This window comes from Setaria italica, chromosome II, assembly GCF_000263155.2.
Source record: "Setaria italica strain Yugu1 chromosome II, Setaria_italica_v2.0, whole genome shotgun sequence".
Lineage (NCBI taxonomy): Eukaryota > Viridiplantae > Streptophyta > Magnoliopsida > Poales > Poaceae > Setaria > Setaria italica.
In genome coordinates this window covers 34,719,364-34,741,001 of record NC_028451.1, presented here as the reverse complement: position 1 = coordinate 34,741,001, position 21,638 = coordinate 34,719,364, and the positions used below count along the sequence as shown (strand labels likewise).

Here is a 21,638-nt window from a genome sequence, read left to right as displayed (position 1 = left end):
TACTAGAACAGCACTGCCTTATGTGTTATGTTTGGGGCATTATGTGTGCGTTTTTTAGCGAAAATAGTAGGGGAGGTCAAACCATTCTGTTAGTTGTTTTGCCAAGTTCAAAGAAAACATAGATAAATTTATTTTGTTCATGTATTGAGCAAAGCATAAAATAAATTAATGACAAACATAAGATAGATCAAAAGAAAGACTAACCAGTCTTGTAGACAGTACAAAATGTCAAAGTACATCAAGGGCAGAAGTCCCAGCGTCATCTCGAAAGTTTCAACCCAGAAAATGGCCTAGCAGCTGCCATAGATGTTTGCCAACTGGGCACTCAGATGTGTGTGAATGAGAGTATGTGATATGTATGGATCAACAGAAGTGCCTCCAACAGGATAAAAGATCACTAATCATCGATGGCATGCTCCCCATAAAATTCTTCAGATCCTCAAACAAAAAGATTAGCCCTGCTTGCTAAATTTTTGGACAATCTTTTAAAAAAGGAGAGAACATAAAAATGATAGTTGGGGTGAACATAATCAGATATGAACAACAGTGTGTGACACGTAGCTCACAAACAGTTTACAGGAGGTTGTGCAGCATCTGCTGTGACAAGCAAGATATAATGTGTAAAAGATCTGCAAAAGCACATGGCAATTCTTCAAGTGTCTCATTCATCAATTGCATCCCTCATGTAAAAAATTTGGTGCCTGCCTACATGGTACATTTGATTATTTGTTGAATAAAATCTCCTTTCACTTGAAACTGCAGCAAGGCCAGGCCAACTATCTCGTTAATATTCACTGTTACTGATAATAACGTTTTATCCACAGTAGTGATCGTCTTGTCTAGTAGTGCGTATAGATAATGTGCACTACAATAGTTTTTTGAGAATGCAATACTTAACTAAATGTATGTACGTTAGGCTACATCTGGAAAATTCTTGTCGTTGCAAACTCTAACATTTGCAGCATTGGACAAAAGCATCGAAGTCATCCTACATTTGGATCTAACTAGATAGACATGTGCAGGTGCAGACCATTCAGGCAAGTGTAGTTACAGGTACCGTAGCTTGCAACATACATTATTATGGTACTCATCATCAAAATGGACTTCGTCAGGGCAGCTTCACAATTCTTGTTCATGATGAAGCTAATCTGGATGCTGTACAAGAAGCAATATCACCTGAATTTGACCATGTTTCTTTTCTTGAAGTAAAAGCACCATACTTCTTAATGCAGACTGTAAGAGGAAAGCAAAATTTCAAGAATATGTGAGATAAGGATATTGGAGGAGTGATCCAATGCACTTTAACATTTGGGCAACTAGCAGGATGGCCCATGCAAATAGCGCGGCTAGCTAGATTTTTTAATACTAACATTTGAGCTCTTTTTTACTTGAAAAAATCATTTAACTAATGTTGTGTTGTTGTTTCATTACTGTTGCTTTATCCAAATTGCCTTTACCAAGACATAATCTTTTTAAAAATCATATTTATGGCATCAAACATGAATTTTAAATAAAATGGAATATCTTATTCAAAAATATAGTTTTTTGTGTTTATTGAAACTAATATATATTTTTTGTCTTGTGACGTGAATTTCTGCTGGAGAGTTTTAGGGACTGATTGGTTTGAAACCAAACCTTGCCACACTCTGCCACGCCTAAGGTTGTCGAGTTTGACCAAGTCAGCAGCTATTTGGTTGTAGCCACAAACCATGGCAGGACTCCTTTTCTACCAGCTCGGTCGCGCATACCTGTGATTAAAAAAGTGTGGCAAGGTTCTCCTGTGCAAGCCAAAAGTTGGCAAACAATTTTATGAACTGATTAACTGTAGTAAAGTTTGGCAAGAAATTGTGACAAACATTGACAATCTTAATATATCAACCGAAGAGGCTCATAGTTATGGTGACATATTATATATATTCTTAGATTTTAAGAAGAAGATATGGGTGAGGTAGAAGTTTTTATGTCTGTTGCTGGCCCACTCAGCTGAATTGTTCCAACTAATATAATGTTTCGTTACTATTGATGAATTGTTGTCATGCTCTGTCTGCTATACATGGACCACCACCCAATACTTTTTGTTGGCACAGCCACAGATTGGACACAGTTTGTAGTTAGAATTGGAAATTGGCGTGGCAACTTTGAAACTAAAGGGGTAAGAACAGGTCTAATGTGTAAAGAGAGTTTGGAATTCGAAGCATCTTTAAACCCATCCCCCTTTCCTTGCTCTTTCTGTAAAATTAGTCAATATTGCATCTTACCATTCCATCATCATCATCTGCATACCAGCCACAAAAAGCTAAGTTTCCTTTGTCAAGATAGATGGTTTTGCCCTTCACACCATCGATGAACCACCTAGGATGCCTGCAGCTGCTAGAGAACCTCGACCCTCCTTTGCCACGCCTGTGGTCTTGCCCTCATGGACCTTACGATGTAAAGCTCCTAGGTTAAAGCATGGAATTAATCCGAAACCTTATGACGATTCCATTATTTCCATATATATGAAATAAAGTTGTACTCTAATTGATGACGGTTCTATTATTTCTATGTGTATAAAAAGAGTTGTACTTCTATATTATTGCCATCCATATGTAACAAATCATTTTCAGAGGACCTTGATATTGGTGACTGTTTAAAAACTATTTTGTTAAATTTAATCTAAATAAGTCCATAACTTTCAAGGAAAGTTTTAATAAATATCAGCCATGCCTTGATATGTTATATTTCCCTACCAAATATTTAAGTGATATCATTTCAGGTTGTACAAATCAACCATGTCACGAAATACGCTACCGCCAGGTTCCCCTCCACGATGCCGCTGCCCTGGTACTCCTCTCTCCCTTTCAGCGGTCAGCAGCCACAGGACTGGGAACCCGTTCTCTTTGTAGATTTAGTTTCCAATGGGTCGTAACTTCTTCTAGAGTCTAGTTCCCTAGTGGCATCGGCAAGATGGTGACCGTGATGGCTCATCGGAATAAGGTTTCTCCGCCCTCTCCCTACCTCAATGATGTCTGATTTGGCACCATGACATTCTAGTGTGGGTAGATTCTTCTAAATCTATAGATTCACTTCAGATCTTGGCAGCTGGTGTGTCAATCAAAGGATGCATTGGTAGTTTTTTTTATGCGATGACTTCGGCCTCTTCTTTCAATTTGTTTTGCGGCAAGGTCCGATTTCTCTAACCATTTGTTATGGTGGTGAAGGGTTGCAAGTGGTTATTGTGGTATTGAAAGCGTTGCGAGGTGAGAGCGTTTGCAAGTATCCCTTCCCCTTACTTCATTTTAAATGTATTTTTCAAATTCTGATGGGCTGCGAACAATTAAAAGAAGAGATGACCAAAAAGTAGTTTGGTGTAATTTACTTTTTTTGGAGGCTGTTTTGTGTCAGATGTCCTTTGATACTCTGTCCTATTAGAAATATTTGTCAATGTTTATTTTTTTTCTCGCAATGTTTAACTATTCGTCTTATTCAAAAGTTTGTTGCAAATATATGAAAAGATAAGTCAGACTCAAAATATCTTTGATGATAGAGTAAGGCCCTATTTGTTTGAGCTTCCTGGCAGCTTCGCAGCATGAAAAGCCAGAAGTTTAAACAAACACTGAACTTCTCGTGCAGCTTCCGAAAAGCTGGAAGCCCAGAAAAGCTGAGTTTATATGAAAAACTGGAAAGATTGAGCTTTCCATAGCTTTTGAGCTCACAAAGCTAAACACATCTTCTAGAAGCTGATGTTGGCTTTTTAGAACCAAAAAGCCAGCAGCAGCTTTTCAGAAAAGCTCAAAAACTGCAGCTCAAACAAATAGGCCCTAAGTCACAAACAAAATAAATGATACATATTTTTTTGAATAAGATGAATGGTCAGATGTTGTGACCAAATTTCAACAGTGACAAATATTTTGATGCGGAGGTACTACCACCTATTGTTTTTCTTAATAAGTATCATATATGACTCTTTTGATTGTCGTTCTCCGGAAAAAGCTATGCATATAATGCTTTAGTGCACAACATGTGTATATGTCCAATGAAATAGTCTATATCATATTAAATTGGTATACAGATATATAAACATCTCGTTGTTTAACTTACTTTATTTTTTTACCTAATCCAGAATAGAACCTAGCTTACATATACACATAAGCAAACTCATCAAAATTTGCTATTTGCCCTTATGGGCAGCTGCTCCATAGATCTTTTCCCCTCCCCTGTCTATCTTTTTGTCTCATTGGCGCATCCCACTTTAGTTTACTTGGGGCATAGAGGTCATTTACACAATTGATTAGAAGAGAGGTGTAAGATGAGCAAACCTAGGTTGGGTTGCCAGTGTAGTTCGTTGGACGTAGATTTGCTTCTTGGCAAGCATTGAAGTTGGCCATCGCTGGAGTGTGTTTGCGTGGAGATGTTGATGTATTCCGAAGGGTAAGCTAGCTAGAGGTTTGACCAAAACGTTGGTTATTCCTTATTGTGCATCCACTCAAGTCTCATTTTCTGTTCCTTTCATATGTTTCAGATACGTATAAATAAAAGCATGGACTTGTATTTGTCACGGACTCATACCCTTGTTTCCAATCACGGAATCAGTTTCTAATTTCCTTGTTGTTTTAATTCTGAATTTATATATTTATTAGGTGTATTTAATATGGACTCTTTAGGTTGATCTAAACTGTTGGATCATTATAAAATCCTACGGTGCATATTTTCTTCTTCTTCTTTAATAATGGACTCTTTGGAATAATCTGAGCCGTTAGATCATCATAAAATCCAACGGTGTGTATTCTTTTCTTTTTTCCAATTAAGTAGAATAATATGAACCGTTAGATCTTCATAAAATCCGAAGGTGCAAATTCTTCTCTTTTTCTGATTAACATGGTAATTTCTAGGCCCTCTCGGCGAACGTGGTAGATTCTTTTAACACTATTGTATTAAGATAATAGATACATGCGGTTCCTGGTTCAACTTGATCTCACCTAGTTGTGGCCTTGTGGCACTCCTAGAATCTTAGTCCATTGACCGGACAAGACGAGCAGCAAATGCCCCATCCATAGAGTGCTTAGTTGGATTTGAGGAATAGAAACCTTCATCTGTGACAAATTCTGTAGGAACATATCCACAAACAGAGTGTATGGCAAATTCCTACAGCATATCATAAACTAATTAATATGCAGGTGTAAAGAAATATTATCAAAGTACGATTCTTATTGGGTTATAAAAGAGTACAAAACATTGCATTGTCAAGGTTGCAGACATAAATCATGATGCAGGAATTTCAGTTGCAGAAAAAAGAATGGTACAGCAAGTTTAAATGTGAATGTTTTTGTGTGAGTACTACATGTGCACAAAGAGCTATAACAGTTTATAGACCTGAAATAGTAGTGCTAGAGTGTAGTAGGAATGGTTGGTTATGGAGACCTTCCAGTTACTGGACAAGGATCTTCAAGGGATAAAAGGAATTCAGAAGTTTCTTGTGCTACTGCTACTCTGAGTGGAAAAATTATGTGCACGGTTAACAATACCTACAGTCTCCAAATAGTAAGGTCATACATATTTTTTCATATTTCGAGTTGAATATCGATTTTATAACTTCAACCGAAAAATACATGCTGGTTGATATGAACAAGTACCGGGTGCCTCTGGACAAAAGCAGTAATCCTCTTTTCGTTTTCTTCACAGTCAATCGAACATGTACTGTATATTAGTATACCACCAGGCTTTACCAATCTGCCAGCAAAACCATTGTTACTTGTAAACAACCTCAGCTGCTGTTCAGACAAATATTCTTTCACAATGTTGCAGTGCAAGGAATCTCACGTTGATGCCGAATCAAGAAGCTCGTCTTGTAAACACATCAACTCTTCCAAATCTTCAAACTGTCTATTCCAACGCAAGTCTGCCCTCTTAGGGACATTGAAAAATTATAACAGAATAGCTTGTCATTTTAGATTCAGATTAGCTCAACTGAAAACTGGAAGGGTGAAATTTTGGAGGTGAACTTGATGAAGAAATGTACCTTGGAAAGGACTCCCAGACCAGAGCACGGAGCATCCAACAATACTTTGTCATATTTAGCAGTGGTTTCCTTCTGAAATATATTTCCATGTAGGCAAAATTCTTTATCATACATGTGGACAAATCATTAACCATAATAGTCACTAGTCATATTTCTTAAATATTTCCATTGGCCAAGCGTTATAAGGAAATTTCTCCTTTTCCAACTTTTTCTGTTCTGGATTAACAACAGCGAACTTTCATGGGAACTTACAGTATGTAGTCGAAGATCAGCATGGATGTCAGTGATCATATCATCGAGACTGTGCAACTTTGCTGCTTCCATAAGTATTCTCAAGCGACCTTTGTTTACATCTAGAGCCCATATCTTCCCTGTATCAGAGCACACTATTATGATGATTCTCCAAGCTACTATCCATTCGAGACATGGAACTCGATCCACATGAAATTAAAGAATGTGTTGGTAAAATACTAAATCCCGAACTGATTTTTGTGAGATCTACATACTTGTTGATATTAAATACAAGCATTCACAAATATTAGTTTTAAGTGAAGTAATCCTTAACTAGCCATCAAATGCTCCACTGGAACTGCATGGATATGAAGTTTACATACGACGAATAAATTTAGCCTGGCAACTACTGGCACATGGATCTCAATTACCATATGCCTGAAGATGTATAATCAAGCTATTAGCAGTAAGAAATGGAAAGTGATTCATTCGAACATTCGCTCACATATTTTTCATAGTAATCATAAACATGATAACAAAACAAAGTATAAATGATATGGCATTAAAGTACCATATGATAGTAGCAAAACAAGTTTATTAAAGTCTGCATGCTTTAGCGCCAATTGACCATTGAACCCCACTCTCCTTTCCATTTTCTTACCTTGTCCTGACAATCGTGATGCCATGAACAGTGTCTTTCCGCCAGGTGCAGCACAGCAATCAATAATGGTTTCTCCAGGTTGTGGATCGACCACAGAAACTACAAGACCTGCAATAGGTCCTTCATGACTCAGCACAGGCTATCAATAACTTCCTCAAATGAAAATTACTATCACTCTCAACTAAATGGCAGTGATAAGAAAAATTGAATAGCTTCGTACAGACATGAGCAATTATTTGCTAAAGGCATCATTTAATGCAGTAATCTCATTTTAGAAAACTAAGGTACAGGCTTAGTGATCAAGAAATAGCTACAAGAACTTGCCTGCACTCTCGTCTTGCACAGCACACATGCCATTTTTTAGTAATCCAGCTTGTAAGACTGCCTATTTAGGGAAGAAATTGTCTTATCCAATTATGAAACATAACAAGAGGCATAAAAAAAGATAAACAAAAAGTAGATAACTTTATTCAATGAAAAAGGAAAACAGTGGATTTCGTGATGGAGAAATGATGATTTTGTGATGGATAAATGATAAAATGGTGCTTCCTCAACAGTGAACCCATACAAGGACTCCAAAGGTTGCTTCTTTGAATGTCAGCAAACTTGCATCATACACAACAACTTATCCAACATGAAATACATGGTAAGCTATAGTGATCCACAGTTATAACAATCAAAGTAATATCTAAAGCAATTCGGAAGCATGGAATTGCTAATACATCTTAAGTATTTAAGGTTTATTTCGTAAAGGTTCTTTCTCTTCTAACTTATCAGCTAGGCTCTGAAATGGCACTCACATAAGTATATGCAGACTAGGGAACAGCGGAGATCAATAGATCATGTTATTTTAACAAACAACGCATAAAAGTTATTCATCTTCCTTACCTGCATCCCTTCCCGAATGCGGACAAATTCATCCATAATTGACTCTTCATAATGAACCTACAAAAAAAAAATCATCCATCAGATTAACTTGCAAAATTGTCATAGAATTGACACTAACATGGATATGATACAAAGAGGTAGACTAACTAGCTTCATGATTGATATTCTCCCATGTGAATTGAAATGGCTTAGGAAAAAGCCATCCATGAAGCGCAAAATGTAAATGCTATACTCAATCAGTTATTTCTTGGCCCTGAGAAATTATATTCAAACTCATAAGCAATGGAACAAGAAGTAACAAGATTAATGAAAGCACCTGTAAACTTTCCAATTGTTTTACAAGGTCAGCCCTTGTATATCCTTTTGATGTGTTCACCCTATGAAGAAAGTGTATAAAATCAGTCAACAAGGCACAGATGCATGAAACAGAGCAGATGGATTGCAGTACAGAATAACATTGGCTAAAACCTTAGACTGAAACGGGGATCACTGTTATTCCAATTCATCAATCTTAGAGCTTCGTCTTTTCCATGAAATCGTATCCATCTTCTCACCATCCACTGCAGAGCAGAACACATATTATAGTTTAAAATTCTAACTGCTCATGATCTTGTATGTATTGCTTTCCTGCAAAGATTTTTAGCCAGAAGGAACAGGTATGCTAAACACCCCATAGCTACACTACTCCAAGTAATAGAGATATTGGTCAATAAAAAGAATTAGTTCAGGTCGTAACTTCAGAAACGTGAGTATATTTATTGTAGAGAGGAGAAAACAGCAAAACAGATATAAAAGATGATAGCTATTTCTTAGAAGTAGAGCAAACTTACAACAGGATGAGAATAAATTATGGAAAGAGCACGAGCTTGGGCACGATCATCACCTTCTATCTTTGGAAGAGGAAGAGAGTTTGTCTCCTGAATTATGAAGAAAACAAACAATATGTTGCAACACCATCCTATTGATCAGGCTCATTAGATCAAGTCTATTGTCCATACCTTTAGCACTACAAGTTTACGCAGGATTGCATTCACCATGTTCCCAGCACCAGGCCTTAAAGCTACTTTAGCAAGACTTACATTCTAAAATTTGGATTTGCAGGACAGATTGTCAGGTCAATTTTTTAAACAGTGATAAACATATATACAATTGTCCACTTAACATTAATATTAGTAGTATAGTGACAAATATATAATATGTATCCAAAATAAAGGACACAGGTTGAAAACCAGTCAACAAGGATTAGTCAAACGTTAATTGATTTCAGAATACTGAAACATGAACACCATAATCTTTTTTTAGTTATGTTGAACATACTACATGTGACCACAAGAAGCCAGACAACTTCAAAAGATTCCTTTCATCACTGTATCCATGAACAAATAGATATTGCTTACTAGGAAAAGTGAATCAACTAAAGTTGGCATTTGACATTTAAGTGGGTGCACAAAAGGATGTGGACAATCAGCCAATCGCATGTAGCTATCACCATATAACAACAGCATTAGCAATAAATTCAATGTTATGGAATAAATATGATAAGAACAAAGTGATGCACTGTTAGCTCAATGTCACATTTGTGCTGTGGAACTTACATGGAACAGATTGTAAAGCTCTTTGACTGAAAAAGAATTACTACTAACGATGTGATTAAACAACAGTACAAGCTACACGAAGGGCTAACTTAATTTCAGATCATGGAAAATGTTAAAAAGAAAAGAAAGAAAAATCAAGATACCTCATCCACGGCAGCATAAGCTGGTACATCAAGCTTGAGAATTTCAAAAAAGCCAATTCGCAATATCTGTCCCAAAGCGCTAATATTTAAGGTTTTGCGAGTGTGGAGTAACTACTACAATGAGTATTCAATCAAAGAATAAGAGACTAAGAGAAACCTGCAGAAGCAGTGGCTCCATCTCCCTGAACACCTTCTCCTCGCTACATAGCGACATGATAAGATAATCAAGGTAACGCTTCCAACGCACAGTTCCAGCAACTATGACAGTAACCTAACAATGCAAGCATAAGAGAGAAGTAGAAGCTTTGAACCCATTTGTACAGGCATATACAAGCCTTCAAACATTGTTAAGAGCCATTCACACAACATGTTTATCATCACAGTATCACACCCTATGCATGCAAGTAGAAACAAGTAAAGATGCCAAAAAGAACTGGTAGCTGTTTAGCTATATGTTCATCAAATATTAAAGGGATATATGGTTGCCAGACTACAAGGCTGTGTTGTGGTAGTAGTGGTAGATAAAAATATTTCAAGTTTCCCAGCAATCCTGAAAGTGTAATCCTTTTGGAATAAATTAAAATCAGTCAACAACAACACAACTTCAATATGTCCAATAACTTTGATCGACCTTATAGTGTATGCCTTTTGAACAAACAGAAATGTGTAAATATAGTCACCGATTCAACATGCGCAATATGTAACTTGTACCAGTCTTATATCCCTGTCCTCCAAATACCGTGTGCTGAAACCTAGCGTCCTCTCAACATATCCCATCTCATTATCTCCAGAATCATTTGCTTTATCATTCAAAAGGTCAACAAATGCCTTCCCCTTCTCAATTCTTAGCAACCTCACCGCTGCAACTGATTTGGTGACACATGAATGATTAAACAAAACCCCAATAAAATTTTATCATCTGTTAAATTGTTATGAGAAAACTACATGTGAATAACAAAATTTGAGAACTGCGTCAGTAACTTTTTACCCGCTCTGTGATGAGAGACCTCCAAATTAACAAGTGGATCCTTACCCCTCCCTAAGAGAAAAAAAACATACATTTAAACTGCAAAAGTGAGCAATTAAGCTATAGCTATTCATATAGCACTCTTTACCTGCTCTTTTAGTAGAAACTGCAGGGCCAAGCTTTGGAACTCTAGTTATTCCTAAAAAACAATTAGAAGATTTGGATTAGTAGTTAGAATAACACAGCAATTTAAGTGTGCTAAGTCCTTTTATGAGCACAGGTAATATCCTTTCTGAGAACAAGCTGTTTCCCTGCAAGTCGATAGAACAACATGCCTCCAAACACTATGAAAAAAAGAAAAATTTGACCAGGCACTGGTGCTCGAGGATTTTAGCAAGAATTAGCAAGGTCTTGCTCTAGCAGTACCAGAAAGACACTCTTAACTCCAGCAACACGAACTCCTTGGTTCAATAGTGGGACAAACCATATGATGCCATTTTCAAGTTTTAAATGATATGATAACAAGTAGCAGGAAATGATATGAGAATTGAGAACATGTAGCAGGTAAACAACCTTACAGTTACCACATGAGAAGTCTAAAGGCAGCCAAACTCAACAGTCAGCAACAAAGGTAGCAAGCTATAAGAAAATTCTAACAATCTACAAGCATTCAATATTATGGAACAAACATTTTAAAATAATTGACAGAAACATTCCAGGTGCATCAGTATTCAGTAGACACGGGAAAGTAATTGCAATATTGCAACATTCAAAATCGGTGCACATTACATTGGATAAGCATTCGCTAGAATTGTGGTCCTCATTTTTTTTTAGTACCTTCAGATATGTATGACTGCCTAATTGGTAAATCATCCAATCAAACATGTATCATCGGCACGACCATGGTGATCGTCAGCTATTTACCTGGTCGGCGAGGTGCAGCCTCGGTACTGCCGTGCTTCCTCACCGCACTCCTCCCTTCCAATAAAAGGAGAAAATCTTAGGCGGATTGAAATAAACAAGCCGGACGGTCGAAATTAGTAACCAACCAAAAACAAGCAGCAAGTCGGCCTCCCCCCTTACCTGCTCCTGGCGGAGACATCTCAGGGCTACGCCTCGAAACCCTGCTCCTCCCTTTCAAAAATCCAGACAAAAAAACGCCCCAATGGTCAAGCAACACGAGCGCTCGTAGTTGAACCAAACAACCGACAAATTCGCGGGAATTCGAATTACCACCTGCACCGGGGCTCATGCGGGCGGCACCGGAATCCGCGGCGAGGAGGACAGGGAGGCGTGCGGAAGCGCGCGGGCGGAACAGCGAGACGGCGGGCGCTACCCCCTCCATTTGGTGGGGTTTTGGCCTTTCGGGAGTTGGCGCGGCTGGACTCTGGGGAGGAGGCAACGAGCGGAGGACGACGAGGGGTTAACGAAAGAGTCGAAGATGATATAGAAATGGAATGATGAGATAATACGAAGGTTGATTCGGGCCGGTCTTCTCTTCATAGAGGCCCATACGCCACGAGTCCTTCACTAAGGCCTGTTCAAAAAGGCCCATCAATGAGTTGGTTGTCTTTCAGGGGTGCCAAGAGGCTGGATGGATGTAAAATTGCATATCCAACCCGTGACCTCTCTAAAAAAAAAGTAAATTATTTGTTGCCAAAAACATTCACTCGATTTTCTCGATGGTTAGATGCAAATCCCTTGATCCAACGTGACGCCTAGCTCGGTTTCACCTCTCATCGACGCTCCTCGCAAGTCAAAATAGTCTAACGGTACAGAATAACACGGTCGAACAACTTCAAGAGTCTAAAAAAATCTTTCCCAAAACTATCTATTGACAATTTTTGTAAAAATTTATTCCAAACTCATATCATTCCACAGCAGATCATAATAATAAACTCTTCAATACTTCAAAACTGATCACGTCAGCATGTGGACTCCTCCCCTCTGTTGCGGCTCCAGTAGCTTGAGCTCCGACCGGCTCGCGGCCGTCTCCGAGCTCGCCGCGTCGTACGCCGCGTTGCTCATCCAGCAAACAATCCGAACAAGTAGCTGGGACTGGGAGTGATACCGCAGCGCGAGCTGCAAACCAGGTACGGTGGCCATGACAAACCAGGTACGGTGGCCATGACGGCCCTCGTGCTAAGCGTCGTCATCCTCGCCCTTAGCTGCGCCACGGCGGCCGCTCAATCCCAGAGTTGTGGCGAGCAGGGCGGCGGCATGCTGTGCCCTCGCAACCTCTGCTCCAGCAAGTCGGGGTACTGCGGCCTCGGCGGCGACTACTGCGGCCAAGGCTGCCAGAGTGGCGCCTGCAGCCCGCTCGGCGCTGCGGCAAGCAAGCCGGCGGCGCAGCCTTGCCCGGCAACTTCTGCTGCAGCCACGATGGGTACTGCAGCATTGGTGCTATCCACTGCGGCAGGGACTGCAAGACCGGAACCTGCGGCCGAGCCTGGATAGCGTGCGGCCGCAACCGGCCTTTGCGCCGGCGACCTCTGCTGCGGCCGCGATGTTTACTGCAGCATCGACCCCCGCCGGCTGCCAGAACAGCCCGACGACGAAGTGGGCGCCGGAAATTCCGAGCACGAGTAGTTCGAGGGTGATTGGGGAAGTACCGGACTCGCGCATATACACGGAGCGACGGAGGTGTTTTTCGCGTCGTCGTATTTTTACGGGAACGATGGAGGATCTGTTGGGGTAAGTTTTTTCCTGTGACAAGTGCTCCATGGATAGCTCACGCAGGCATGGACTGACGGATATATCACACAGATCCTTATTGGACTCGATAACAACATGACCCCATGGAATCCTAGTCGGGTCGGATTGAAAACAACACATAAAACACCAACCTGACTAATTGAACAAACCAACTAGGACCCACTGAAATTGACCCTCAACTAATTTTAAAATAGCATTCTGCTCTGGCCTTCTTCCTTCCATCTTCTCATGCATCGTCCCACTCCTGCTCCAGCGAAATTTCTGCGTTGCTCTGCAAGCTGTTCTTCAACGTGATGTACCCGTTCTGGATCATCCACTGCATGCTCCAATGGTTGGTTATTCACGTTCTTGAGCATCCAATATGCCCACCCAAAGGTAGCTCGCCGGTAGACGTCCTGCTGCACCTGCGCAAACCTCTGGTAATCCCTTTTGCTGCTCGCACCTCTCGCACGTTCCACTCGGCCACCCACTCCCCTCTAAAATTGTAAATCACATCACATAAAAATCGCACGAGGAAGAAGAGAAGGAAAAACTAGGCTGTTCCCTGTTCGTGACCAAAAAAAAGGGCACTGCCAAGACGAGCTTGCGTACCCACGAACGTAAGAGGGCGCCCTGACGGCGGCGAGGTCGGAGGAGCGGTTCTTCCTGACGAAGTCGATGTTCTGGTCCACGGTGAGGTGGTCGAACGCGCCGCTGAACAGGTTGTAGTAGTGCACGTCGAGGACGGCGCGGGCGAAGCGGCCGGCGAACCCGAGGAGCTCGGACTCGTCGGCGGCGAGCCTCGCCGGCATGATCACGTAGGCCGTCGGCGCGTGCCGCCGCACGGCGTTGACTCGGACTCTTCGCTTACCTGGTTATGTTGGTCAGTTCGGAATTTTCATCAATAGGTTATATATGTAATATGTTCAGTTTTAATATGAGAGAGATAAAAAAGAGTTTATTATTAGAGATTTTGTGATCCTGCAGTGATCACTGACCTTGATGCGAGGAAGTCTATGTTTTCATCGTTGGTGCCCCACTCTTGCGAGCCGTCTCTGGTGGCACTGTGCTCGTAAGGGTTTGGGACCCCGGCGCAGCATGCAAGTCCACAATAACGCCCAAGTTGTACTTCCTATTTATGGACACAACACAATTTAAGGAGCAAAAATGATATTGTTTCGTTGATATAAGTTTCTTGTTCAGTCCATCAGTTGAGATATGGAGAGACAAATGATATACTCTGCCCAGCGGAATGCATTATCCAAGGCCCGGAGGGATCCTCCAACGAAAGGACGTGGAGGGTATGGGTCACTGGCAATCCATCACCCAACTGGGATCCTCACCGCGTCCAGTCCGCTTGATGCGATGAAACTGAAGTCGCTCTCAGTTATGAATGTGCGCCAGTGATCCTGCAAAAAACAAACAAGGAAGTTCAAAACTGACCTGAGACCATGTCATAGCAAAACAAAACAAACAAAGAGCACGCTGATTTCTTACCCTGAGCACCTGTCTCGCCTTTCTTATGCCATAGCCATTAAACAACTGATACTCCCCTTGTAAGCCGGCGACATTATTTGTCACAAAAACTGATGGGTCATCGTCACCCCAGTCTGTGTCCTCGCCGTGGTCGGCTGTCACCAATTCCATGGTCTCTGCCTGACGTCATAGGAAAAAAAACAATGTTATATTGTCAAAGCACACGAACCTATATAATTTGAAAAAACTAGATAGCTTCAAAGGAACGTGATAGGGATAATTTATATTCTGTTTTCATGTATGTATGTTTGTTTCCCTCGTAGATTATATAAACTAGATTATGGTCCAAGGGTAATAAGATAAAAGACCATCATAGATCACTCTAGGACCACAAATAATCTGAAATAAGTTGTAGTCCGAAGTGGTGCACATCACCCATAATCCAACTTATATAATCTAGGTGGATTATAACCTTACTGTTCAAATACTCTTCTTTTTTGAACGTTACATGTGCTTCTTTGAATGTTAAAAGCAATTGCAATTCTGACATCACTCTAGGCCATTATCCAAGAAAAGTACGCATGCTGGAAACTTGCTGCCAGCCTTGCCGGCCTTGCACGTGCAGGCATGCCAACATGCCATTGCATAGCGTCAGTTACCTGCAAGAAGAGCCCGTTTGGCGCCCTGATGCGCACCCGGCTCTTGTCGCCGTCCCGGCGCACGAGTTGGAACGTCTCCGACGGCCCCGGCTTGGTGGCCGTCGCGACGACTCTGCCGGCGCTGTCGACGCCCACGAACTGGTTGCCGAACACGCGGAAGTTGAACGTCGTCTCATTGATCCTCCATTGCTGCATGGATCGAAATTAAGGGGGAAAAAACGTGAGTACGTACAAGTGTGGTTTAGTGAGGATGAGAAACTTTTGGCTAACAGCGCGGATGCACATTTGCGGCCCATCAACTAATAATACATATAGTAGTAAACTAGTAATTAGTAATTAACCTTGAAGGTCTCCCAGCCGGACGGCTGCTCCCGGTCGGCGAGGATGGCGGCGCCGCTGCCCTGGTCGGCGACGAGGTACCTGTTCTGGGCCACGGACTTGAACTGGAGCTGGGTACCATCCTACATGTACAAATTAAGGGGCACGTTCAACAGGATGCAGCAGCAGTTACGTTAACACACTGTGGTAGCAGGGCTTCACGATGCCATTAATGTTACAGTTTACACAGGTAGTAGCTAGGTAGAACTTGTTCTATTACGTACAAGAGGTCGTTGTTGTTGGGGATGCCATCGAAGAGGGAGGGCTTGATCCAGCCCTCCGGCGCCAGCAGCGTCCTCTTAGCGTCAGCGGATTGAAGGAGGAGGAGGAGCCACGAGGAGCAGAGAAGGATGAGAAGCTGGATCAAGTCTCATGGTGGATGGTGCCATGGTGGTGAGTGTGCTGACTACTGGTCGATCAGATGACCACAAATTAAGCTGACCAATCAGCTCGCTGCTGCGGAGCGCCGGAGCCTGGCCATGCATAACCCACTATATATAGATCGAGATGCTGAGCCTGGCTATAAGGACCATTACGTATTATGTATACCATTATACCAAGCACCGTGCTTTGCTGGCCGGCGAATCCTTTTCGCGCTGGGTAGGGATCATGCTGAGTAAGACCGGAATAATGCAGGCACTGTTCTGAAATACGTGGGGTAGTACGTATTTCGAAAAGGACCGGGAGGATTCGAGATGCACCTACTGTCGTGGCCCGTGGAACAGTGTAAATGGCTCATCCGGGCTCTCCGGCACTAGAGCAAAAGCGGGAGGGTTCCGGAGAGCGAATAATCATATCGTGCAGGTGCTCGGCGGCGAGCCGGCGAGCCCTCCCAACGCCGGTGGATTGTGTGCCCCGCCTCCTGCCGGAAATGGCGGCAGCAGCAGCACAGGGTCACAGCCTGAAAAGTGCATCGACTGTTCATCAACAGTCCATCCTGCACGCAAAATCTCCCAGGTGTCCATATGTCTAGAACACTCCCAGGAGTATTTCTGACTTTTTTCTTCTTTCAAAAATTTCTGACTTTTTGCTGCTCCCCACGCGCCGCCCTCGGCTCGTGGTGAGCGCTCGTTGATGACGCCGCGCTAGTGCCGGCAGACGAGGCGGAGCCACCGGCGCGGGCACGGCGGGACGCGCAGCAGGATCTCCAGGAGGACGTCGGCATTGAGCCCGCCATGTCCGGCGCGAGCGTGGGAATGAGATGAGGAGGGCGCGACAGAGAGGAAGGAGGGAGGAAGAAACACACTAGCATGTGCCTTGGACACGTATGATTGGTGATGTGTACTGTATTTCGGTTGGGGTGGTTTCGTATCCGGTTTCAGAAGCACGAGGAGGCAGAACGGATGGTTTTTGAGTTGTGGGAGGAAACGCGGACTCGACCCATTGTCCAGGGAGGTAAATAGGATTTTTTTTAAAAAAAATGGAAACTATCCGGCCGGCCTCTCAATCAATCCATTCAACTTGCCACTCACGGCAACTGGCCCGTCTAGCCTACTTCGGATCGGGCTCGTCCAGGTCCAAAACAGCCTATCCTGCTCGATCCGATACTCTGATCAATCCATCCACCGCCAACCTTCCGCCATCTCCGCTTCTCCTCCTCGATCCGGTCCCAAGAGATCGGTCGCCAAGACGACGCCATCCGCGCCGCCGCCGCCGCCGCGTGAGGGTGCTGATCCGTCGTCCACCAACTCAAAGTCCGCCAGCACCCACGCGCCGCGACATCGGCCTCACCCTTCGCTGCGCCCCAATGTCATCTCTCCCTCCACGCCGCAGCCGCCGCCCCGCTCCGCCCCCTCCTCCGCGGGGTCCGCAAGCCCATCCACCCTCGGCGCTGGCGAGCACCTGAGACCTGGCAGTGAGGTCGGCGTCCGCACGAGGACCACGACGCTGAAGACCGGGGAGGTTCTCGTGTTCTGGTTCAGAGCGACGATCGTGTCGCCCACACACGGAGGCTACGAGGTCGTATACGACGGCAACTGGCCGCCGGGTGACCCCTACGGCACCGTCCATGTCCCGCGCCGACACGTCAGGACGATCAAGCCCTCGCCGTCGCCGACGAAGATTCCGCCGCCGTCCCTGCCTCCGTCCAGCGCCCCCAGCTCGTCCGCCTCCGACACCACCGCCACCGTGGCCGCCGCGCGGAAGGGGATGTGGCCAGTGCCGAGGCCGACTACGGGTGGGAAGAGCCTACGCCTTATCCGCAGCCTCTGGTCGGAGATCAAGCGCCAGGCCCAGGCTGCCTCGCCAGGATACTAGCTGCTGCTCGATTCCGCTGGATCCGATGCGTTGCTTGTTCGTTCATGAACAGTCTATGTTTTTTGTTTGATAGTTCATGAATTGTCTCGAGTCTCAAGCGATCATGTGTTATTGGGTAGAACGAAATTTTCAGCGTGGCTTGTGTAAATCCTTTTAACTTCTGATGATTTATACGTTTGTTCCAATGATTATTTGTAAAAAACGTTCTTGCTCACATCATTAACCAGTTAATTTGTTTGAACGCTTCTTATGTTCGTCTTGCTTCCCTATCATCTAAAAAATGCGATTCGGCAGCTGGAGGTCCTGGTAGGGATTTGTAGGTGATCTGCTGGGCATTCTTGATCTAGTATTCGTCAATACTTTTACGGGATTACTGACCTGTACGTTAATATCTCCATTTTTGCTTATGCTTATTTTTGATGAAATAAGTCAAGCGTCGTGCTGTTGCTGCAGTCAGGAACCAGTCGTTTTTCTCAGTTTGCTGAAAGAAACTGAAATCATTCAATAAGGCCTCGTTCGATTGCCCAGCAACCGTTCCTGTCCAGGAACCGTTCAGGGGCAGGATTGAGTGGATCCCCTTCCTTCACTCAATCCTGGTCTGCTTTAAATCCTCTTCAGTAACCATTCCAATCCTACAAAAATGTTGTTCGGCTAGATAGGAACCATTCCAATCACAGATTCAGTATTCAAACTAATTTAACCGTCAAAACAAATGAGATTTAACCGTCAAAACAGATGAGATTCAACCGTCAAAACTAATCACAGATACACGAATCGAATCGAATCCAACCATGGTGCTACCCTACCTGGCCTTCCACGAATCGAATAGAATCAAATTGAATCGAATGAAATCGGAGAACACAAACCAACAAACAAGAACCGACGGATCGAAGCGTGGCAAGAACTCAAGAACCCTAGCACACCGATGGCAAGAATCAAATCGAGCCTGTAGCCCAGGAGAACCCAAGCTAAGGAAGAGAAGAGGGGAAGGAAGAGGAGGGCTTCGGCTTACCGGCGAGTAGGCAGCGGAGAGGATCGGCGTCGGATAGTAGGCATTCGCCGTCGCCTCATGCGCCGCGGCTCCGAGCCGGAGGGTCAGACTAGTGGCTGCGTTCCGGGCCGTGGAGAGGGTGGAAAGTTAGTTCCGGGCCAGTTTACATTCCGGGCCGGACCAAAACGAACGGTGATTTCATCATGGACCTGATTTTGAAACGGGCCGCTCCAAACCACCCGGAATGAGCCTCGGAACGGCCCGTTCCGAGGAAACCGAACGGGGTCTAAGTCGTTTCTGTAAAAATTTCTGCTATTTGATCAAATACTTCAGCCCTTCGCCTAGAGAAAGAGTGGGTCATTGCTGAATTCTTGCAAGGCACGAAACCCCAACCAACAAAAACGCTCCTTAGAAAAAGGAAAATAAAGATGTTACCACTTTTATCTCTCGTTAACTCTCATGTGTATCACTAAGGTTGTGTTTGTTTTAGTTTGGAATTTTTGTTTACAGGTTAACACGAGCTTCCACATAGGATTTTAGCAACCTATAGGCCAGATTGTTACGGATCATTACAATGTGCAAGCTGCTTTTTCATAATCAATAAGCTGAAACAAACATGACCTAGATTTAAATTAGAGGTTCTTAAAGTCATATAACTGCTGCTGTGCTGCACCCGACTTCTCCTCCCATTGCCACCATTTTCCCTTTTTGTTTAGGATGACTTGCTTCCACGAATGTGCAACACTGGGTAGTCACTGTTCGTGCAAGTCGCATCCCACCAAATGTTTTATCCTTTGTACTTGCCTCTCCCAGTCTCCCTCCTGAATTTTGAAAGGGTAGTAACTGATGAACAGGGCATCCATTTCTTAGCGTCTCTCTATCTCATTGTTTTCATATCACGCTGCACACCCACAAGGCCACAAGCGAACAACAGCACAGCTCAGCTAAGCGCTTCAGTTACTACTTACTCTCAGACTTAATACCAAACCACATTGCGTCACACTTGTTCCAGTGAACCTGAGCACGTCACATTGCACTGGCCAGGGCCAGGTTGCCGTGGTCACGAGCCACACGGGGCAGAGGCGCAGCCGCGTGGTGGCGATGGCGGCGTCTTCCTCCTCGCAGCGGGGAGGCGGTGAGCTCATCCTGGCGGCACCCCACGGCCGGCCAATCACCGCCTACGACGCGCTCACGGGCGACGTTCTGGCCGAGTTCCCGGCCGCCAACACGCCGCGGCACGGCCTCGCTGTCGCCACGGGTCCCGGCGGCACGGCGTTCGTCGCGGCGTCCCACGTCTGCCCGGCCACGGGCGCCGGCTCGATCCGCCTGCTCCAGTGGTGGTCCCCGGCGCCCGCGCGCGAGCTGCCGGTCCCCGAGCTCGTGGCGGCGCTCGTGGCGGCGCCATACGGCACCCACCTCCTGGCCGGTGGCGTGTCCGGGTGCGTGCACGCGATCGCGCTCCCGTCCGGCGGCGTCGCCAGCTCCTTCCGCGCCCACGGCGGCGGCGCCGTCTCCTGCCTCGCCCTCAGCGACGACGGCTCGCTCCTCGTGTCCGGCGGCGACGACGGCGGGGTGGCCGTGTTCCCGCTCATCCGCGTCCTCGACGCCGACGACGCGAGCGTCGCCTCCGCCGCCGACAACGTTGACCACGCCATCTACCGCGTGGCCGCGTACGTCGCGCCCGTGACCAGCGTTGTGTGCGGGCGCGGCGGGTGCAACGCCGTCGTCGCGTCGGCCTCCGCGGACGGCACGTGCAAGGTCTGGAGGCTGGCGGACGGCGCCCACCTCCGGACCCTCGCGCTCCCGTGCACCGCACTCTCCCTCGCGCTAGACCCCACCAGCTCCAACCTCTACGCCGGCGGCTCAGAAGGCCGCGTCCACGTCGCATCCCTCAACTCCCCGTGCACGAAGGCCGTGACGACGGCCACAGCATCACACTCGAGCGAAGGCAGCACGAACGCCGCGGCGCTGGTCGCGGTTGCCCTGGCCAACGGGTGCAGGAACCTGGTGTCGTGCTCGGAGGACGGCGAGGTGAGGGTGTGGGACCTGACCCCCGGGCTGTTCCTCGCCAACGCGTTCTGGGTCAGTGGCGCGGTCAGCGGCGCGCTGGTGGTCAGGAGGGTGCCCGGCGAGCTGGCCAGGGGCGGCGGCGAGCGGTTCAGGCTCCACGACGGGATGGCGTGGACGAGGGCCCGCGAGCTGGCGGACATGGGCCAGCTGCTGCGCGCGGAGGAGGAGGAGATGACGACGTCCGTGGAGCCGATCGAGATGAACGCCGGCGTCTACAGGAGGTGCCTCCGGCTGCTGCTCCGGGAGACCACGGTCGTGGCCAACGGCGGCCGCCGTGATGGCGCCAAAGACGGCAGTGATGTCAGTGGCTGATCGTGGAAGAAGATTCGATCGGGTCACCTAAAAGCAAGTCTGTAATTGAACTTGATGCCTTTAAATTTGCTACTAAACGTTTATTGCGGCTCTGGTTATCAGGAACAAAGTTTCAGCAGTGTTCCGTCTCATAATCTATGCATCAGAACAAAATTTATGCCGACCGTATGCAAGAGAAATCAAAAAACAATTCAGAGCTCTTCCTACAGCTTGGTCGTCGCTGTCTCACTGCAACAGTTCCTACATGCCCGCTGCTGATCCATGCATCAACTGATGATGCAATGCAAGACCTGCATCACCCGCATCACACACGCTCAGC

The 21,638-nt window shown here is 45.2% G+C and overlaps 3 protein-coding genes and 1 pseudogene across 9 annotated transcripts; 2 read left to right on the top strand and 2 right to left on the bottom strand.

Annotated features, from left to right (window-relative positions):
- Positions 1-648: 648 nt before the first annotated feature.
- LOC101769818 (probable ribosomal RNA small subunit methyltransferase B) lies at positions 649-11,916 on the bottom strand. 7 transcript variants are annotated; one of them, XR_001163374.3, is made up of 23 exons: positions 11,720-11,916; positions 11,567-11,617; positions 11,408-11,461; positions 10,632-10,682; positions 10,505-10,555; positions 10,228-10,382; positions 9,674-9,787; positions 9,517-9,582; positions 8,777-8,860; positions 8,609-8,695; positions 8,247-8,338; positions 8,095-8,155; positions 7,779-7,835; positions 7,215-7,275; positions 6,891-6,998; positions 6,251-6,369; positions 5,999-6,070; positions 5,800-5,885; positions 5,613-5,709; positions 4,959-5,124; positions 2,259-2,439; positions 1,636-1,778; positions 649-1,233 (listed from the first exon to the last, which is right to left on the bottom strand). XR_001163374.3 is itself a non-coding variant. In XM_004957062.2 (21 exons), exons 1-20 carry the CDS (start codon positions 11,826-11,828, stop codon positions 4,990-4,992), a joined length of 1,710 nt encoding a protein of 569 aa, XP_004957119.1. In that variant the 5' UTR covers positions 11,829-11,916; the 3' UTR covers positions 730-1,233; positions 4,959-4,989. The 7 variants fall into 7 exon arrangements, 1 of the variants encoding a protein (XP_004957119.1); XR_001163375.3 differs by having other exon boundaries at positions 1,636-1,748; XR_214697.4 differs by having other exon boundaries at positions 2,259-2,422.
- Positions 11,917-12,610: 694 nt separating this feature from the next.
- Positions 12,611-12,940, top strand: LOC101754421 (agglutinin isolectin 2). Its single transcript, XM_004959485.1, has one exon. It carries the CDS (start codon positions 12,611-12,613, stop codon positions 12,938-12,940), a length of 330 nt encoding a protein of 109 aa, XP_004959542.1.
- Positions 12,941-13,293: 353 nt separating this feature from the next.
- Positions 13,294-16,867, bottom strand: LOC101754028 (annotated as a pseudogene).
- Positions 16,868-20,038: 3,171 nt separating this feature from the next.
- Positions 20,039-21,319, top strand: LOC101753610 (protein ROOT INITIATION DEFECTIVE 3). Its single transcript, XM_004959484.1, has one exon. The coding sequence runs from the start codon at positions 20,039-20,041 to the stop codon at positions 21,317-21,319; it is 1,281 nt and encodes a 426-aa protein (XP_004959541.1).
- The last annotated feature ends 319 nt before the right edge of the window (positions 21,320-21,638 follow it).